This window comes from Vicia villosa, linkage group LG5 (genome assembly GCF_029867415.1).
Source record: "Vicia villosa cultivar HV-30 ecotype Madison, WI linkage group LG5, Vvil1.0, whole genome shotgun sequence".
NCBI classification, from domain to species: Eukaryota; Viridiplantae; Streptophyta; class Magnoliopsida; order Fabales; family Fabaceae; genus Vicia; species Vicia villosa.
Genome location: NC_081184.1, coordinates 154,820,526 through 154,840,450, shown reverse-complemented (window position 1 = coordinate 154,840,450; position 19,925 = coordinate 154,820,526). Strand labels below are relative to the sequence as shown.

Genomic DNA, 19,925 nt, shown 5'->3' with positions numbered 1-19,925 from the left:
CCCAAAAGGAATACTACAAAGCCCAAATGGCTAAAGGACTTTGTGGTACCTGCAGTAAAGAAGCAAACATCCAAGAAAAAGGACTAGAATATTCTATCCTAGTGCTGAGTCATTTATTTTCTGTTTTGTAAGAATCCCAATCAGTGCCACTTAGCGAGTATTGCGGATCTGGTGTAACAAACTTTGGCTATATATGTACTGATTGATGAATGAATGAAAGGATAGAAAATGATTATTGAAGAAAGTTAGTCTTGTTCTTTTCCTTTTGCTTTTCACTCACAGCTGTTACCATAACAAACACCATCCCCTGCTCCTTCCACATTGTATTCATCATTACCTAAATACTCAGTTCATCGAAAAACTTATTTACTACTAATACTACTAGTATCTTATTGTTTATTTTTCTATTGAACATGCGACATTTTAAAAAATGGTTTATTACTTCTACCAATTATCAAAACTGTAAAATATGATGTTCTTGTGTTAGATTACTACAATAAATTTTAAGAATAACGACACATCGTATGCGAAAGTTACAATCTAAGCGCCTTAACTACATCTTTGTGACATTTTAAAGTTGATTTTTTGTCGACCACTGTTGTCTCAAACCCTGGTCATTTCCCTATTAATTTTGATTTGAATTAGGTTTGTTCCAGTTCTTCAATTTTGAATTTTCTTTCCTTCTTGCTGTCGCACGCTCGCGAAAAATGAACAGAGTCGCCACTAATATATTTATCCCATAAGGGAAAGGAATATCAGAAAACCTAACAAAGGAAGGAACAGGGTCTTGCGACCAGAGAATCAAGGTACGGGAGTCGGTTACGCAAGGGGAAGGTATTAGCACCCCTCGCGCCCATCGTACTCGATGGTATCCACCTATGTTTGTTTCTATCTAAAGGGTGTAAAACTATGTCTACGTCTAAATGCGAAATGAATGCAAAACGTAGGGAAGATAAAGAATTGTACTCGCACGGGCCCTACCCCGCTGCCTACGTATCCTTTTCAGGAATCAGAGTTACCGTAGCTCGGCTGGCGATTTTCTGTTTGTTTTTGTATTTTTTAATTGGGCGGAGTCAACGTTCACGTTCTTGCATAAGGGGACAGACCTACGATGCGTTCGAACGGAAATGACATTGCCCTTAGGTGCCAACGAGGCAGAAGAAAAAGAAATGATTGGTTTGTGTCTTTTAGGGTAGATGAGGGATGAACAGTTCCCAATACCGGGCCACTCACCACTTTCTCTACTTTGTTTTAGTCTGAACCATTATTAGATGTCTTAAAGTGTTTTTGGTTGTGTATTTTTTAAGGGAAATTACTCTGCGATTCGAATCACATAAAATGTATAATGATCGAGAAGCAGATTAGAGAATGAATCCCACTCACTTCCATCCCATTATGTAATGTTTGAGAAACAGATTAGAGAATGAATCTCACTCATTTCTCTCCCATTAATTAATGTTTGAGAAACAGATTAGGGAATGAATCCCACTCGTTTCTCTCCCATTAAGTAGTGACCGAGAAACAGATTAGGGAATGAATCCCACTCGCTTCTATGTCACTAAGTGATTGAGAAATAGATTAGGGAATGAATCCCACTCATTTCTCCATCACTTTCTTAATGTGATTCGCATCTTCCGTTTATTAATGCTTTAAAGAGTTGAAAAAGAAAAAGAATGCAATAGGGAACTAGGTCTAACATTCTAATCTATGTTATTCTAATCTACAAATGGTCCTAAGGTCGAGGATAACTAACCTATCTCGATTCCTCTTAACAAAGGAGGAAGAGTCTAAGGGAACATGGCAAGCAGTAGCAAGATGTAATCAAAATTAAAGTAAGAAATGAGAGGCTAAGCATGGAAACAAGAGAAAGAAGCTCCAAGTCAGTAGCAAAATAAGGGATTGAATGTCCCAAATCAAATGCAAAAGCATCACGGTACCCTACAAAAACATCCACAAGAAGTCGTCAAAGCATCGCATGCATCGTTACTTACCGATTAGCGGACAAACATCAATTAATCAAAACAAAGACAAGTGAACACAATGAGCTAGGCCTCAAGTCAGTAGCAAACTCAATCATCTAGTTCTAATATCCTATATTAATCTATATTAGTCAATTAGCATGAAGCAATACAAAACTCTAACCAAAACTAGACAACACTAGGTTAATACTAGCTAAACGGTTTCAAATTGTGAATGAAGTTAGAAACATGCAATCAAATGGTACAAGTCAGTAGCAAATAGCCTCTACTAGATGCCTAGACAACTACAAAGTCATGCCAAGAAGTTTCACACAAAATCACGGATCATTTGTACAAGTTACGGTGCAATCGTCAACCAAAAACAAGGTATTTACATGTGAGAAAGAAAAAATCAAGTAAAATAGGAAAACATGATCTAAAATCTTCAATTCCAGGTTTTAGGACCTCTAAACATTCCTAATTATATGTACAAAAAGAAGCTAAGTCAATTGCATAAGGGCAAAGCAAATTATAGGTCAAATTCACATGGTTATCCGTTTAGGAACGTACATAAATCGGGTATAGAAAATCTAATGAAAACCTAACCAAAACATAGATTTAAACTTTTATTTTTTCCACACAATATAGTATATGAGTCTACTGATATCACACAAAAAATGGCAATTAAATTCTACTCCTAAGGTATTAAACAAAATTAATTTGCAAAACCGATTGAACTTAAAAACACAACGAACACCCTAAAGAAATGGATTCATTAAAAACAACAAACTAAGTTCTAAAAATCTAACAAAAATATCAAAGATTTCTACACACATTATTCTATTTAAAACAATTTTTTATTTATTTTTTATTAACAGCAGAGGGGGGTGAATCAGCAAAAATCAAATGAACTAAAATTTATACTAAAAGCACTCTGGGCCAGAACTGGGAGGTGCATAAAGGAATCTGGCGCTAGGCCCAGACAGAACGCGGCCCAACCTCACATCCATTTCAATCCCATTTTTATTCAGCATTATTATCACATTTTATTTCACTTTCAGCATGTCAAATTATTATTGTTATTATCATTTGTGAGACGTGACACATACATGCAGAATAATAAGCATCAATTGGTCATGTGTAATTTAAGTGATATAAGACAAAAAGAATAGCCATGGACCAATCAGAGCTCGCCATCGCTGCACATAATGATTGTAATAAGGACAAAACGCAAATGAGTGGGAATTGGACTAATGAACTCGTGCCACGTAGTAAACTAAGAAAAAACTCATGAAACACACGAGCGCCGGAGATTCTTTTGCCGATCATCTTCTCCGGCGGTCCCAACGGCGGCGTTCAACATTTTTTTTCAGAAATCAGAAACAATGCCACCGGTCCACTCGGATTTCCTCACCGATTCTAGATCTACCATTAGATTCACCTAATTCTAAATCTAATATATAAACTGAGCCATATTTCAGAGACTTTAACCTGAACAAACCTTACTAAGACTAAATCTAAACACATCAATCCATTCCTAAGCATTTACCGGATATGAACACAAAGCTTAAACACGTAAACAACCAGCATATCAACAGATCGAACCAGATCAAGAATTTAGAGTTCCATAGCAACTCGATACACAGCAAAGCATACATATAAGATTCATTTCAGATCTAAATGGCCTATCACGCGTGTCTATTATGCTGAGAGGGTCTTCAGATCTTACCTGATGAAGTCTTGAATTCCAACACAACGAACAAATCTCTGCGAGTTGCCTCCACCTCCTTGAATCTTGTCTCACCACTCCATTTGTACGAAGGTGATGATAGTTGCAGTGCTTAGCAGAAAGATGATGAGGATCGTGTGGTGATGATGTTGAAAGTGTGATGAAGAGCGATGAGAGAAGAGAGCTGTAGTTGTTGTTGATCAATGAAGATGATGAAGTTGCGGTTGTTAGAGGTTGAATGAGGGAAGTGATGTGGTTGCGGTGGCCGGAGAAGTTAGTTGGCGTTGGTTACGGTGATTGAAGGTGGAGAGAGAAGTCTGTTATGGTTTGTTGTGGTGGTGAGAGAGAGGGATGAGAGAGAACCGAGAGAATCTTTTTGAGGAAATGAAGAAAGGAGAGAAATGAAGTGTGTCTTGGATTTGTGAAGGATTTTGTGTTATGTAGCAAGATTGTGTGGCTCATGGAGTGTATGGTGAGGTGTGTTGTACTATAGTGTGGCTTTCTCTCATGCTTAGTGAACAATAGTGGCAATTGTGGCAAGCTTTCTACGTGCTTTCACGTATTCAGTAAATTGCATGGCTGATTATGGAATGAACTAGTGTGCAAGGCTTGGCTGCAGAATGGCATCGCATGCATTGCACTTGTGACTTGCCAAGAGGTCCACTCTATGCTCATATATCTCCATCTATGGTTCACCATTTGCATCAACCCTATGATCAATGTAAAGAGGACATGGAGGTGAACATGAGGATACCAAGATTGCATCTAATGGGCCTTTATATTCTTCTAAAATTAGTCCCAAAGTCAGCACACCACGTGCTCGATGAAAAGCATGCGCGTGACTTAGGATCTTGGTTGGCACTTCTTGCAGCGTATACTATGGCAAGGGCTTGACTTTAGAGACTTATAATCTTCTCAATATTTGTCCGATTGACTCAATTCTTGGCTTGTTGGGAAGAAGACATGGCAAGGATTAGAATGATACCAAGTTTGCTCCCATGGCATTTTTGTAGAGCTCTAAAATTGGCTTGAGATTTGGCATGCCACGTGCTTGACGAAATGCCTGGTCATGACCTGGCTTGTGACTTGGATTGTGACTTGGTTTAAATGGATTTTCAGAAAGATCAGACCTCAATATCTTTTGACCCAAGCTCCAAATGAAAAATTATCCAACTACAAACTTGTTCACCTCCATGAGAGGAACAACTTTGATGTTGGAACTTTTCCCAAAAAATGCCATTTGACATGTGTAAATCAGTGCTGAAGTGGACTGCTCATCATGATTCAAAGGATCAAAAAAATTTTCTAAGTGTTGAAAAGTTTCCATTTTTGTCTTTTTTCCATTTTTGGAAACTTTCTATCAAACTCCCGATTTTATCCGTTCTTCGACTTTCTTTGACCGATTTTCCACCAAAAGTCAACATTTGAATAATTCTTTTGATTTTGACCCAAAAGTCAACTGTTCTGATTTTCTCTGATTATTGATGAAATTCCCGATTAAATCTCTTCCAGTCAAATCCGGTCAAACAAACACATCCACATAGTCAGTATGAGAAGCCTTTCACACATAGAAACCATTCCTGATTACCTGTTGACCAGAAAGTCAACTGGTTGACTTTGGTCAGAGAAACCCTGTTTTAAGGAACCAGATGATTTGCAAGCTTACACTCTCCAATCAATGCCCTGATTTGAAGCAGAGAGACACCCCAGTCCAGGAGGACTTCAATGAACATAGAGCCACATGATTATACCTCGGTTTTCTCATTCTCTGATCAAAATTCTTTGCAGCAGAGCTTTTTCTTGCTAGCCCTTGAATAACACCTATGATATGAATGCATGGGTATGGATTATGACCTAAGTGATGTATGTACATGAGTGCAAAGTCTGAGCCAGTTAGAAGTTGAAGGGTAGGACAAATTTGGGGTATGACAGCTGCCCCTATTTAATCATCTTATACTCGAAGGCGAGATTGGCGCCAGCCTTTCGAACACTCGAAGTAGAAGAAGATTAAATACCGAAGACCTGAAATTTGTCCTGAGGAGATGGAGTGGTTTTTATTCCTTTTATTTCTGCCTTGATATCTGCTGGGGAAGGAGAATTTTTGTTTTTCTTGATAGAAATATTTACAGCGAGTAATTGGAAAAACGGTGATAGCTTGTAACGTAGCCAAGTGCCAATGCAAGGTTCTCAAAGGGATGGAAATGGTTGGGAGAGGAGTAGGTTTGACAGAAAGATAAAGTGACATAGACAGTTGTTTTGAGGGAGATACAGACGAGCATCAAAAGGAGGTACAGACGAGTATTGAAAGGATGACACAGACGAGCATCAAAGGGAGATACAGACGAGCATCAAAAGGGATACAGACGAGCACACAGGGAGATACAGACGAGCATCAAAGGAGATACAGACGAGCATCAAAGGGGTACAGACGAGCACAAAGAGAGATACAGACGAGCATCAAAGGAGATACAGACGAGCATCAAAAGGGATACAGACGAGCACAAAGGGAGATACAGACGAGCACAAAGAGAGATACAGACGAGCATCAAAGGACTGACACATACGAGCATCAAAGGAGATACAGACGAGTATCGAAGGAATGACACATACGAGCATTAAAAGGAGATACGGACGAGTACAAAGAGAGATACAGACGAGTATCGAAGGAATGACACATACGAGCATCAAAAGGAGATACAGACGAGTATCGAAAGGGATACAGACGAGCACAAAGGGAGATAGAGACGAGCATCAAAGGAGTACAGACGAGCACAAAGAGAGATACAGACGAGCATCAAAGGAGATACAGACGAGCATCAAAAGGGATACAGACGAGTATCGAAGGAATGACACATACGAGTGTTTGAAAAGCTTAGTAGATGGACTTACTGGGGATTGGGATACCAGGCATCGGCACCGTGGTTGGAGGAGATTTGCGATGTAGTAGCAGATATCAATCGGGGTTTGTATGGACAACACTTTATATGGAGAAGCGCCATTGGCTTGATTTAGCATTGATTCGTATTATCTGGCTTATGCTTTGTACGCATGTTTGACTTTTTCTATGGCATAATGTTCCGCTTTTGACGGATATGTTACGCTTTTGAGGATGCAAATGCTATATGCAATGGATTCTATATGCAAAGAGTGCCAAATAAAGGCCCTCGGTGGAACCGGAGAGTAGGATCATTGGGGTCCATTGCCTTGTGATCTTGAACCATCATCGTGAATTGATATTGGAACCCTACAGTACCAAAGATTATTGGTAACTGCGTTGAGGGTTGGAACATAACTCTGTTGGGGATGAAATGATTTTGCTCGACTTTCCTTACATCCTAAGCTGCTTGGGGAATCACGAGTTTTGAGAGACCACTCTTCGTGTGCCATGTGAAATAGGGATATGGACCTTTTCATGTGCTCCGTGCTCGCCAGTACTGATGAATTATATTCCGGAACTTTCATGCGGGATGATGACGACCTTTGTGACACGTCACGAGTCAAGATGATGGCTAGAACCTGCAACCTGCACAGAAAACAACGTTCGGATGCAACTGGTGCCCCTTCGAGCACTTTTATGTTTACGTAACATCATGTTTCGTTTTGATTTTGTGATTATTGCCCCCCACGTTTTCAATGCAATGTTTAATAACGAATTAAATCACATCTCGCATGCGAAAAAGAAAGAAAGAAGACTTTTGCATCAAAAGATCATTTTATTGATGGAATGCCTGTGAATAGGCTTCTGTACAAGGAAGCAACTCCTAAATGAGGTAGTTGCGAAAAAGAAAATAAAATGCAAAGAGTAAAATGGCAAAGAGGAATGCTCGGATTTCCACTAAAACTGATATTGCTACAGTTCCTATATCCTCGATCCTCTCAATGCTTTGCTTCAGAAGGGTAATGGTTGGATTGATCCGTCCGTTCTACCAAGGGCGTATAGTGGTCTTTGTGAAGGATATTCAGACTACAGCCTCTCGCTTTTGGTCCCTAACTTTTGCCTGGATCGCCCTTTCGGGTTTTCAATCCAGCGGGATACCCCTTTTTGCTTAAGTCGCCCTTTCGGGTTTTCAACTTAGCGGGTTATTCTTTTTTTGTTTTATCCCTAATTTTTGCCCAAACCCTTTTGGTTTGCCGGGATGCCCTTATTTTTGCCTAGGTACGTCGACCTAGCGGGTCTTTTATGCGTAGTATTTTTTGACTGAGTCTGAATTGACTGGAAGCGGAACGTCTTCCCCATCCATCTTCGTCAGGATTAAAGCACCACCTGAAAATGCTTTCTTCACAATGTATGGTCCCTCATAGTTGGGAGTCCATTTGCCCCTTGGATCGGTGTGAATTGGCAAGATCTTCCTTACAACTAGGTCACCTGTGTGGAATTCTCGAGGCCGAATCTTCTTGTCATACGCTTTCTTGATCCTCTTTTGGTACAATTGGCCATGGCAGATAGCAGATAAGCGTTTTTCCTCAATTAGATTGAGATGATCAAGCCTCGTTTGAACCCATTCTGTTTCATCGAGTTTGGTGTCCATCAAGACTCTCAACGAAGGAATTTCCACTTCGACAGGTAGTACGGCCTCCATACCGTAGACAAGAGAGAAGGGAGTTGCCCCAGTTGAAGTACGAACCGAAGTCCTATAGCCATGCAAAGCAAACGGTAACATTTCATGCCAGTCCTTATACGTTCTGACCATCTTCTGGACGATCTTCTTTATGTTCTTGTTAGCAGCTTCGACTGCGCCATTCATCTTTGGCCGATAGGGTGATGAATTGTGGTGTTCAATCTTGAATTCTTCGCACAACTCTGCCATCATCTTGTTATTAAGATTGGACCCATTATCAGTGATGATCTTGTTTGGAACCCCATATCGGCATATGATCTCTTTCTTGATGAAGCGAGTAACGACTTGCTTGGTTACGTTCTTGTAAGAAGCAGCTTCAACCCATTTGGTGAAGTAGTCAATAGCAACAAGAATAAATCTGTGCCCATTCGAAGCTTGTGGCTCTATGCGCCCAATCATGTCTATGCCCCACATAGCAAAAGGCCAAGGTGATGTCAGAACGTTCAGAGGAGTTGGAGGGACATGAATTCTGTCAGCATACACTTGGCATTTGTGACATTTCTTCACATACACATAACAATCACTTTCAATCGTCATCCAATAATATCCGGCTCGCAGGATCTTTTTGGCCATAGAATGTCCGTTGGAATGAGTTCCAAAAGATCCTTCATGAATTTCCCGCATGATCAATTCTGCTTCGTGTCTATCCACGCATCTGAGCAAAACTGAATCATAGTTTCTTTTGTACAGGACGTCTCCTGACAAGAAGAATTTGGATGCTAACCTTCGAAGCGTTCGCTTATCACCAATCGTAGCATCTTCGGGATACTCTTGCTTCTCAACATACCTCTTGATGTCGTAATACCATGGCTTTTCATCATACACATCTTCAGTAGTGAGACAATGAGCAGGGAACACATGGGCAGGCTCTTTGTAACGGAGGATCCTTATGTCTGGCACTTCTTTAGGGGAGCTAACTCTGAACATAGCTGCCAAAGTAGCCAAAGCATCTGCCAATTGATTTTCCTCTCGGGGGATGTGATTGAAAGTGATTTCCTCGAAAGCGGGAAGCAACTCCAAGATATAGTCCTTATAAGGAACCAAATTGGGGTGTCGTGTCTCCCAATCACCTCTCACTTGGTGTATAACCAAGGCAGAGTCCCCATACACTTCAAGGATCTTAATCCTCATATCAATGGCTGCTTCGAGACCCATTATGCAAGCTTCGTATTCTGCGACATTGTTCGTGCAATCAAAGCATATTCTAGCTGTGAAAGGGATGTGAGTTTGACGAGGAGAAGTCAAAACTGCCCCAATACCATGGCCCATAGCATTTGATGCACCATCGAACGTGAGAGTCCATCGCTCCCCTGGTTCGGGTCCTTCATTATCATCTAGTTTCATGATATCTTCATCAGGGAAGTCAAACTTCATTGACTGATACTCTTCTAATGGCTGATGAGCAAGATGATCTGCAAGGACACTTCCTTTGATGGCCTTCTGTGTGACATACTGGATGTCGTATTCTGATAAAAGCATTTGCCATCGAGCTAGTCTTCCTGTAAGAGCCGGTTTTTCAAAGATGTACTTTATCGGGTCCATTTTGGAGATCAATAGAGTAGTGTGAGTCAACATATACTGCCTCAGTCGGCGAGCAGCCCATACCAAAGCACAGCAAGTTTTCTCGAGTAGTGAGTAGCGGGATTCACAATCGGTAAACTTTTTGCTCAGGTAATAAATGGCGCACTCTTTTCGACCAGACTCGTCATGTTGGCCCAACACACACCCCATAGATCCTTTCAGCACAGTTAAGTACATAAGAAGCGGCCTCCCAGGAACCGGAGGCATGAGAATTGGCGGCTCTTGGAGATACTGTTTAATCTTCTCAAAAGCTTCTTGACAATGATCATCCCAACGGATATCTTGATTCTTGCGCAGCAGTTTGAAGATGGGTTCACAGGTGTCAGTGAGATGAGAAATGAACCTGGCTATGTAGTTCAATCTCCCAAGGAACCCTCGGACCTCTTTTTCATTCTTTGGTGCTGGCATATTCTGTATTGCTCTTACTTTGTCAGGGTCGACCTCAATCCCTCGTTGGCTCACAATGAATCCAAGTAATTTTCCAGATCGCACTCCGAAAGTGCACTTGTTTGGATTAAGCCTCAACTTGAATTTACGCAAACGAGCAAACAGTTTCTCAAGATACATCAAATGTTCCTCCTCAGTTTGGGATTTTGCGATCATATCATCGACGTACACCTCAATCTCCTTATGGATCATATCATGGAAAAGGGTCACCATAGCTCGTTGATATGTTGCACCAGCATTCTTAAGACCAAACGGCATCACCTTATAACAATACGTACCCCACGGAGTGGTAAAAGTAGTCTTGGTCATATCTTCGGGAGCCATTTTTATTTGATTATAGCCAGAAAAACCATCCATGAAGGAGAATACCGAATACTGAGCAGTATTGTCGACTAGCACATCAATATGAGGCAGAGGGAAATCATCCTTCGGACTTGCCCTATTCAAATCTCGGTAGTCGACACACATGCGTACCTTCCCGTCCTTCTTAGGAACGGGCACTATGTTTGCAATCCAAGGAGGATATTCACACACAGATAAGAAACCAGCCTTCAACTGTTTTTCAACTTCTTCCTTGATTTTCAAAGCCATATCAGGTCGAGTTCTTCGTGGTTTTTGTTTTACCGGCGGACATTCTGGTTTGAGAGGTAGCCTGTGCATAACTATATCCGTGTCTAAACCAGGCATGTCTTCATATGACCAGGCGAAGATATCAACATACTCTCGAAGCAACTCAATCAACCTTCTTTTTACATCACTTTCCAAAGCGGCACCTATCTTGACTTCTCTCTTTGCTTCTTCTGTACCGAGGTTGATGATTTCTATGGCTTCCTGATGTGGCTGAATAGATTTCTCTTCTTGTCTCAAAAGTCTTGCCAATTCCTCGGGGACTTCACAATCTTCCCCACTATCCTCATCAGCTTGGTCAATTGGATTCTCAAGGATATTAAGACGTGGAACTGTAACATTATCATTTTTGATGGAATTCGAGCCAGATCTGCACGATGGATGATTTATGCCTTAGAATGCAACACATAAAAGAGAAAGAAAAAGCTTTGCCATTTTTTGAAAAAGTTTTTTTTTTTTTTTAAGTAAAAACAAAAATGAAAGAAATGGAACAGCAATTGCATGCGAAGATATGATTTTCATTCAATATTAAACAAATTGAAACAACATGGGGGCCCTTCTTTATACAAGCGGTCAAAATGCTTAGGGCGAAGCATATGACTTATCGAAACAAGAAAATTACATCTCCATAAAAGTGACTCTGGGGACGTCCAAGATAGTCCAATTGTTGAGTTCCTGTCCAGGCGCAGCATGGCAAATGAATTTGGAGAGATCTTCTTCATCATCATCATCCACGGCGAGAACCTGACTTCCAGAACTGGTGCTTGCACTGACGAACACTTGAGAAATGGGGGGAATCACCTTCTTTCTAGGAATTATGCTGAGCTGAGTAGAGGAAGATGGTTGATACCCAAGGCCATACTTGTCTCGCTTCTCATGAACATCAATCAGCTTGCCCCAGGCACTATGGGGAGTACCAGCTTCTAAGAAGGCCTTAGCATCATTCAGAGACGAGAGGGGTGCTCCGAGTTCCTTCTTATTTTCAACCACGGGGAGTTTATCAACCGACACAATCTCTAAGGCCTGAAAAGGTGTCTCTTGTATCTCTCCCTCCACTTCAACATAACGGTACGACGCCAGATTATTGACAATCAAATCCTCTTCACCAGTGATCACAACAATCTTGTCATTCACAACAAATTTCAAACACTGATGGAGGGTAGATGTCACAGCTCCAGCAGCATGGATCCAAGGACGACCCAAGAGGCAAGTGTATGAAGGACTTATATCCATGACATAGAAGGCAATATAGAACATGTGAGGGCCAATCAGAACAGGCAGATCAATTTCCCCTTCTACGGACCTTCTGGAGCCATCAAACGCTCTGACACTCATAGTGCATGGTCTCATCATAATCCCATCCATACTCAGCTTAAACAAAGTAGTCTTGGGCATCACATTAAGAGAAGAACCGGTATCAATCAGAACTCGAGACAACACAGCATCCAGACACTTGACGGAGATGTGCAACGCTTTGTTGTGTGCTCTACCCTCAGGTGGAAGCTCATCATCAGAAAAACCCAAACAATTACCAGCAGCAATGTTGGTCACAACCCCTTCAAACTGAGGCACGGTAATGTCTTGAGTTACGTGAGCGGAAGCCAGAACTTTCATCAGAGCATCACGATGAGCTTCAGAATGTACCAAGAGAGACAAGATGGAGATCTTGGCTTGGGTCTGATCGAGTTGGTCAATCACTTTGTAATCACTTTTCTTAATGATTTTCAAGAGTTGCTCGGCATCTTGTGCATTACGTGTCACAGGGGGATCAACAGCAACTTGCTTTCCTTTTACTTGTGTACTAGCCTCTTTATTGGTCTCTTTAGGAAGCGGAGGAGGGGCAGCAAAGATCCGACCACTACGGGTAATGCCACTAGTGCCAGTAATATTAGTGATGCTCGAATTACCCACTGGAGGACAATCATATTTCTTCCCTCGAATATACACGGCATTATAACTCCAAGGAACAGCCTTAGAATCATTCACAGGAGAGGGAATGATAGACGAGGTTGAAGGAATCGAAGGAATATTTGGAACCTGAATAACCAATGGAGTCCTCGGAGCTTGAACGACCAAAGGAGTACTCGGAGCACGAATGACCAAGGGAGTACTCTGATTCTTTGACACCTCAGCAGGATGGTAAGGTATCTCTAGAGTAGCCACATCTTTGACGGGAACGACCCTTTCCACTCTAAGAACACCTTCATCCATTAGTTTCTGAATTTCTTCTTTCAACCTAGTGCATTCCTCAGGGTTAGAAGAACATTGCAAGCAGTAATCATGTAGTTCACACAAAACCTTTTGTTGTATAAGATATTCTCTGACAACTGCTAGCGGGATCCTTACCTCATTAACATCACTCACTAGGATCTGATCATCACATAACTCAATAGCATGGGTCGCACCGGCATGAGGAGGCATGGGATTATTCTGCACATTAGGACCAGTAGGAGTGAACGAGATGAGCTTGCCATCGAGAAGATCCTGGACTTTCCACTTGAATGCCCTGCATTTCTCAATTGTGTGGCCGGGAGCCCCAGAATGAAATTCACAATGAGCATTCGCATCATACCCAGGGAAAGAGGGTCGGGTGGAGGACCCATTTCGCGGAGTTGCACTAATTGACCAGCAAGTAATTGGGGAAGAAGCTGAGCATACGGCATTGGAACCGGATCTATACGCCTGTCAGGGTATCTTTGCCTCTGTGGACCTCTTTGACCTTGAGGCCTAGGATTCTGTTGGCGATTCTGAGAAACAGCAGCTTGTTGTTGTGGTACGAAAGGCTGTTGGGGTGCCATCCATGGTTGTGGAAGAGCGGCAGCATATGCTTGAGGGACATACGGACCTGGAACAGCATAAGGCATCGGATAATAAGGAGGTGGAACAGCAGAATATGCAGGAGCTCGACCTTGGTCAACAGAGGCAGTGCTAGTCTCACCTTCCTTCTTCTTCACAAACCCAGAATACGGCTTCTTACCATTACCACTTGAGTTGCTAGGATTAGTAACACCTTGAATGGTACCAGCTTTGACACAGTTCTCAACCCTCTCACCAATGATGACCACATCCGAAAAGGAAGGAGAAGTATTACTAACCATGTGTTGAAGATATGGCCCTTTCAGAGTCCCCATAAACAGATCAATCAACTCGCGGTCCAAAAGAGGAGGCTGGACACGGGACGCCAGTTCACGCCACCTCTGGGCATATTCTTTAAAAGACTCCTCAGATTTCTGCGACATATTTTGTAGCTGGGCACGGCTGGGAGCCATAGCAGTATTGTAGTGGTATTGTTTCAAGAAGGCGTCGACAAGTTGTCCCCAAGTACTGACATTAGACCTCTCAAGTTTCATGTACCATTCCAACGGGGCTCCAGTGAGACTATCCTGAAAGAAATGCATCAGCAGAGGCTCGTTCTCAGCATGAGCAGCCATCTTACGGCAGTAAGAACGAATGTGAGTCTCTGGGCAGGTGACTCCCTTGTATTTATCAAAATCTGGCACTTTGAACTTTGGGGGAATAACAATCCCAGGTACCAAGCACATAGCAGCAGTGTCGAAACTCGAAGTTTTAGCAACCTCAACAGCCTTAAGGCGTTCTTCGAGAGCTTGGTACATCTTAGCAGTCTCAGTCAACTCAGCGGTAAGATCATGTTCAAGATCAATAACCTCATGGTGGTCGTCCACTACTTTCAGTGTCTCATTAATAGGAGTCTCTTTAGTTTTCACCCCTCCGTCAGCAGAATTGGTAGGAGTATCTTTGACCAAACTAGCGACGCTTTTTCTGAGTTCATCCTGTCCTTGAACAACGGCATGGAGAGTCTCCATAAGTTGGGCCATTCTTTCCCCCATAACATCCATATCCCTACGGAGGGCAGCTTGATTCTGTTCAAATTGCTCCATGATTCTCTCGTTACTCCTGGTGCGGTAAGGATGTAAGAAAGTCAGCTTCGTCGTCGGGAAAGAGATCTGATGAAGAAAAGGACCCCAATTAGTCCCTTGTACAATAACCTGAAAAATGCAATGTGATAATGTGAATGTATGAGTGCATGTGTGCGTATGACGTGATGTGCCATTTTCAGAGTATCCAAGATTTAATATTGATCCAGAATAGTTAACAACGTGACAAAAGATAAGTATCAAGAGAAACTAGTTCTTTTTCATTCATAACAGAGATTTAAACTTGGGCAAGCCATACATCAACAAGATAGTTCAACAAAGGAAATAAAAGACCCCATCCAACAAGTCTGGTGGTGGTCGAGACATACAAACTCAAACATCAATCCATCTGAACATAGAACAGGGGTCCTCCTTGCCTGAAGTGCTCGTCACTCCACTTCTTAGTTTCATCAAACAGTTTCTTGGTTGCTTCTCGATCTCTTCCTTTAAGAAGGCTTTGAATCACCTCATCTTTGCGAAACAAATGCCCATCCAACTTCTTGCAGCACTCCCTAAGTTCGTCACATCCTTTACATTCTGGGAGATAATCTTTCTCAGGTGCATTCTCCATACTTTCCATTTGATCTCTGAGCTTGACATTCTCTTCTGTTAGTCGAGCGGAGCGGAGGTGACTTCCCTTCAGCTGTGTCTCGACTGCTATTCTCTGAGTAATCTCATCTTCCAGTTTCTTTTTCATAGTCTTCAGCTGATATTTAGTCTCTTTTTCTAACTGGAGCTTGCAGGCCTTCAAGTCTTCTCTGTACTTTTGCTTGAGCTTCTCTTCTGCCTCTTTTATGGCCTTTTTTATGATCTTCTCGTTATCCTCGACAATGATAGTGGTAGCTTTGTCACCCCTTTCAGTTCTAGTCCTCTTTTGAACTCTGGAAGATCCTCCTTTCAACATTTTAACCTCATGTGCTAATTCAGCCCTTTTCTGATTCACCAAGAAGTACTCTATCTTAGCATCTTCCCTTTTCTCACGCAACCGGATGTTTTCCACATGTACCTGGGTATAGTCCTCAGCTGGCACGGTGGCAGTTAAAACTTCAGGTGGTTGTTCATACAATGGTTTAACCTTCGGGAAAGGCAATAGGCGCTTCTTGACTCTATCTTTTACCCAATCAGTGTAGGCTTGTTTAGCAATGGCATTCTTCCCTCCCAAGGAAGTTCGGTCATCTGTATGAATACTATTCCAGGCGCTCCTCACTTTTTCTAGACCCTCTGGATCGGCCCCTTTCTTAAAGCAAACAGATTCAAATATTTCCTTGTCCAATGGCTTGTCCTTCAGTGCAAAACCCAACTGACGCAGCGCTAGCCTTGGATTGTAATTGATAACTCCCTTCGTTCCTATGAGGGGGACGTTGTTAAAACTACCACATCTAGTAATAACTTCCTCTATCCCTTTCCCAAGGTGATACCAAACGATGTCGTTTGCCGTAAGCCCCATGATCCTTTGAGGCCATTTCTGTGAGTCTTTTGTTGTGACAAACGGTCCACTTTTAGGCAAGTGTGAAGTGAACCACTCGTATAACAACGGCAAACAGCCTCCAACGGCTCCCTTCGTCCCATACCTGGAATGAACAGCATAATAAGTATCTGCCAAGAGAGTAGGCACAGGGTTTTGATCCATAAAGAGGCAAATGGCAGTAAGATCGACGAAATTCGGGATATTCGGGAACAACACCAAGCCATAGGTCATAACAGCTAAGAGAGCATTGAATTCTTTCCATTTCTTCTCAATAACAAGGGCATCAGCTTTCCTCATCAGAAACTTAACATAGAATCCGTGGGTTCCACCATTAGGCTTCCAGTTATCTGTAACATCTTTCATGCTCAAATAAAGAGCACCAGCAATTCGGTCCATTTTCGGTTTCTCAGGTACACATACAAAAGGAATCCTGTGTTGAACCTTAATCTTGAGGATATCAGCATATTCTTCAAGGGTGGGTGCCAGTTGGTAATCAGGGAAGGTGAAACATCGTAACTCAGGATCGTAGAACTGAAGAAGTGTGTAGAGAGCCCATTCATCAACCCGAGAAGTTAACATGTGTAGGATATGACCGTATGTTTTCCTGAACTCATCCAAGTTTTGCCCAGTAACTGAAGTGCTCAAACGAATCAGAGGCGTTATATCCTCACGGAAGAAACTGCAGGTGAAGGTGCGCCTAGTAACCTCTTTGGTAACCGTCACGTTGTTAGCCATTTCAAGCGAAGAAGATAATAACCTTGGATACCCTGAAAAAAATGGCATGCATATGAGAAACAATAATACTTCTTTTCTTTCTTCTCTCTTTTTTTTATATACCTTTTCTTTTCTTTTCTTTTTCTTTTTTCTTTTCTCCCCCTTTTTTTTTTTGAAAGGTAAATATGCCATGATGTAAATGATGCAATGGAAGTTTCCCCACATAGGAGAAGTGTGTGTAGCCTCTGGATGAGATCGGACGTTGCAGGATCAAAGGTTCGGCATAGGCACAGTGAAACCATAAGAACACAAGTCACCAACAGAACGGTCACCAACGGTACCTGTCATGTATATCCCACCCCACTCACAGGTGTAGTCTAGGTCAGGGTAGGTCAATGGTTTCCAGCGTTATCAGTTCTCCCGAAACACCATCATTGTCGCAAATACATGCCAACAACGGTATCTCATTTGAACCTCGACTGGTCGTGGGTCTCATGATCGCAATCAACAGAACCTGACATTCTGTTGGCGTCATGACTATCCACTCTATCCTAGGTATCCTATGTGTCACTCTGGCCTGGGTATTGGGCCTTTTACCTCATAAAACATCCCACCCAACCTGCAAAACAGAACAGAAGACCCCAAGGAACACAGAATATAATCCATATGCATGATGTGCAAACAGAAATAAACATGATATGCAAGCAGAAAAATAAACATGCAAACATATATACAAGGTATAGACATAAAAAAAACAAATAAACACCCAGTAAATAAACAAACAAACGCAGGCTAGGATCGACTCACTAAGGATGGACCAGCAACAGGTCTAGCAACATCCCCAGCAGAGTCGCCAGCTGTCGCACGCTCGCGAAAAATGAACAGAGTCGCCACTAATATATTTATCCCATAAGGGAAAGGAATATCAGAAAACCTAACAAAGGAAGGAACAGGGTCTTGCGACCAGAGAATCAAGGTACGGGAGTCGGTTACGCAAGGGGAAGGTATTAGCACCCCTCGCGCCCATCGTACTCGATGGTATCCACCTATGTTTGTTTCTATCTAAAGGGTGTAAAACTATGTCTACGTCTAAATGCGAAATGAATGCAAAACGTAGGGAAGATAAAGAATTGTACTCGCACGGGCCCTACCCCGCTGCCTACGTATCCTTTTCAGGAATCAGAGTTACCGTAGCTCGGCTGGCGATTTTCTGTTTGTTTTTGTATTTTTTAATTGGGCGGAGTCAACGTTCACGTTCTTGCATAAGGGGACAGACCTACGATGCGTTCGAACGGAAATGACATTGCCCTTAGGTGCCAACGAGGCAGAAGAAAAAGAAATGATTGGTTTGTGTCTTTTAGGGTAGATGAGGGATGAACAGTTCCCAATACCGGGCCACTCACCACTTTCTCTACTTTGTTTTAGTCTGAACCATTATTAGATGTCTTAAAGTGTTTTTGGTTGTGTATTTTTTAAGGGAAATTACTCTGCGATTCGAATCACATAAAATGTATAATGATCGAGAAGCAGATTAGAGAATGAATCCCACTCACTTCCATCCCATTATGTAATGTTTGAGAAACAGATTAGAGAATGAATCTCACTCATTTCTCTCCCATTAATTAATGTTTGAGAAACAGATTAGGGAATGAATCCCACTCGTTTCTCTCCCATTAAGTAGTGACCGAGAAACAGATTAGGGAATGAATCCCACTCGCTTCTATGTCACTAAGTGATTGAGAAATAGATTAGGGAATGAATCCCACTCATTTCTCCATCACTTTCTTAATGTGATTCGCATCTTCCGTTTATTAATGCTTTAAAGAGTTGAAAAAGAAAAAGAATGCAATAGGGAACTAGGTCTAACATTCTAATCTATGTTATTCTAATCTACAAATGGTCCTAAGGTCGAGGATAACTAACCTATCTCGATTCCTCTTAACAAAGGAGGAAGAGTCTAAGGGAACATGGCAAGCAGTAGCAAGATGTAATCAAAATTAAAGTAAGAAATGAGAGGCTAAGCATGGAAACAAGAGAAAGAAGCTCCAAGTCAGTAGCAAAATAAGGGATTGAATGTCCCAAATCAAATGCAAAAGCATCACGGTACCCTACAAAAACATCCACAAGAAGTCGTCAAAGCATCGCATGCATCGTTACTTACCGATTAGCGGACAAACATCAATTAATCAAAACAAAGACAAGTGAACACAATGAGCTAGGCCTCAAGTCAGTAGCAAACTCAATCATCTAGTTCTAATATCCTATATTAATCTATATTAGTCAATTAGCATGAAGCAATACAAAACTCTAACCAAAACTAGACAACACTAGGTTAATACTAGCTAAACGGTTTCAAATTGTGAATGAAGTTAGAAACATGCAATCAAATGGTACAAGTCAGTAGCAAATAGCCTCTACTAGATGCCTAGACAACTACAAAGTCATGCCAAGAAGTTTCACACAAAATCACGGATCATTTGTACAAGTTACGGTGCAATCGTCAACCAAAAACAAGGTATTTACATGTGAGAAAGAAAAAATCAAGTAAAATAGGAAAACATGATCTAAAATCTTCAATTCCAGGTTTTAGGACCTCTAAACATTCCTAATTATATGTACAAAAAGAAGCTAAGTCAATTGCATAAGGGCAAAGCAAATTATAGGTCAAATTCACATGGTTATCCGTTTAGGAACGTACATAAATCGGGTATAGAAAATCTAATGAAAACCTAACCAAAACATAGATTTAAACTTTTATTTTTTCCACACAATATAGTATATGAGTCTACTGATATCACACAAAAAATGGCAATTAAATTCTACTCCTAAGGTATTAAACAAAATTAA

The 19,925-nt window shown here is 41.6% G+C and overlaps 1 protein-coding gene across 1 annotated transcript; it reads right to left on the bottom strand.

Moving 5' to 3' along the window:
- Positions 1–272: 272 nt before the first annotated feature.
- On the bottom strand, positions 273–17,099 carry LOC131605788 (uncharacterized). Its single transcript, XM_058878097.1, has 4 exons — positions 16,785–17,099; positions 15,807–16,700; positions 15,431–15,707; positions 273–337 (listed from the first exon to the last, which is right to left on the bottom strand). The coding sequence occupies exons 1-4, from the start codon at positions 17,097–17,099 to the stop codon at positions 273–275; spliced, it is 1,551 nt and encodes a 516-aa protein (XP_058734080.1).
- Between the last annotated feature and the right edge of the window lie 2,826 nt (positions 17,100–19,925).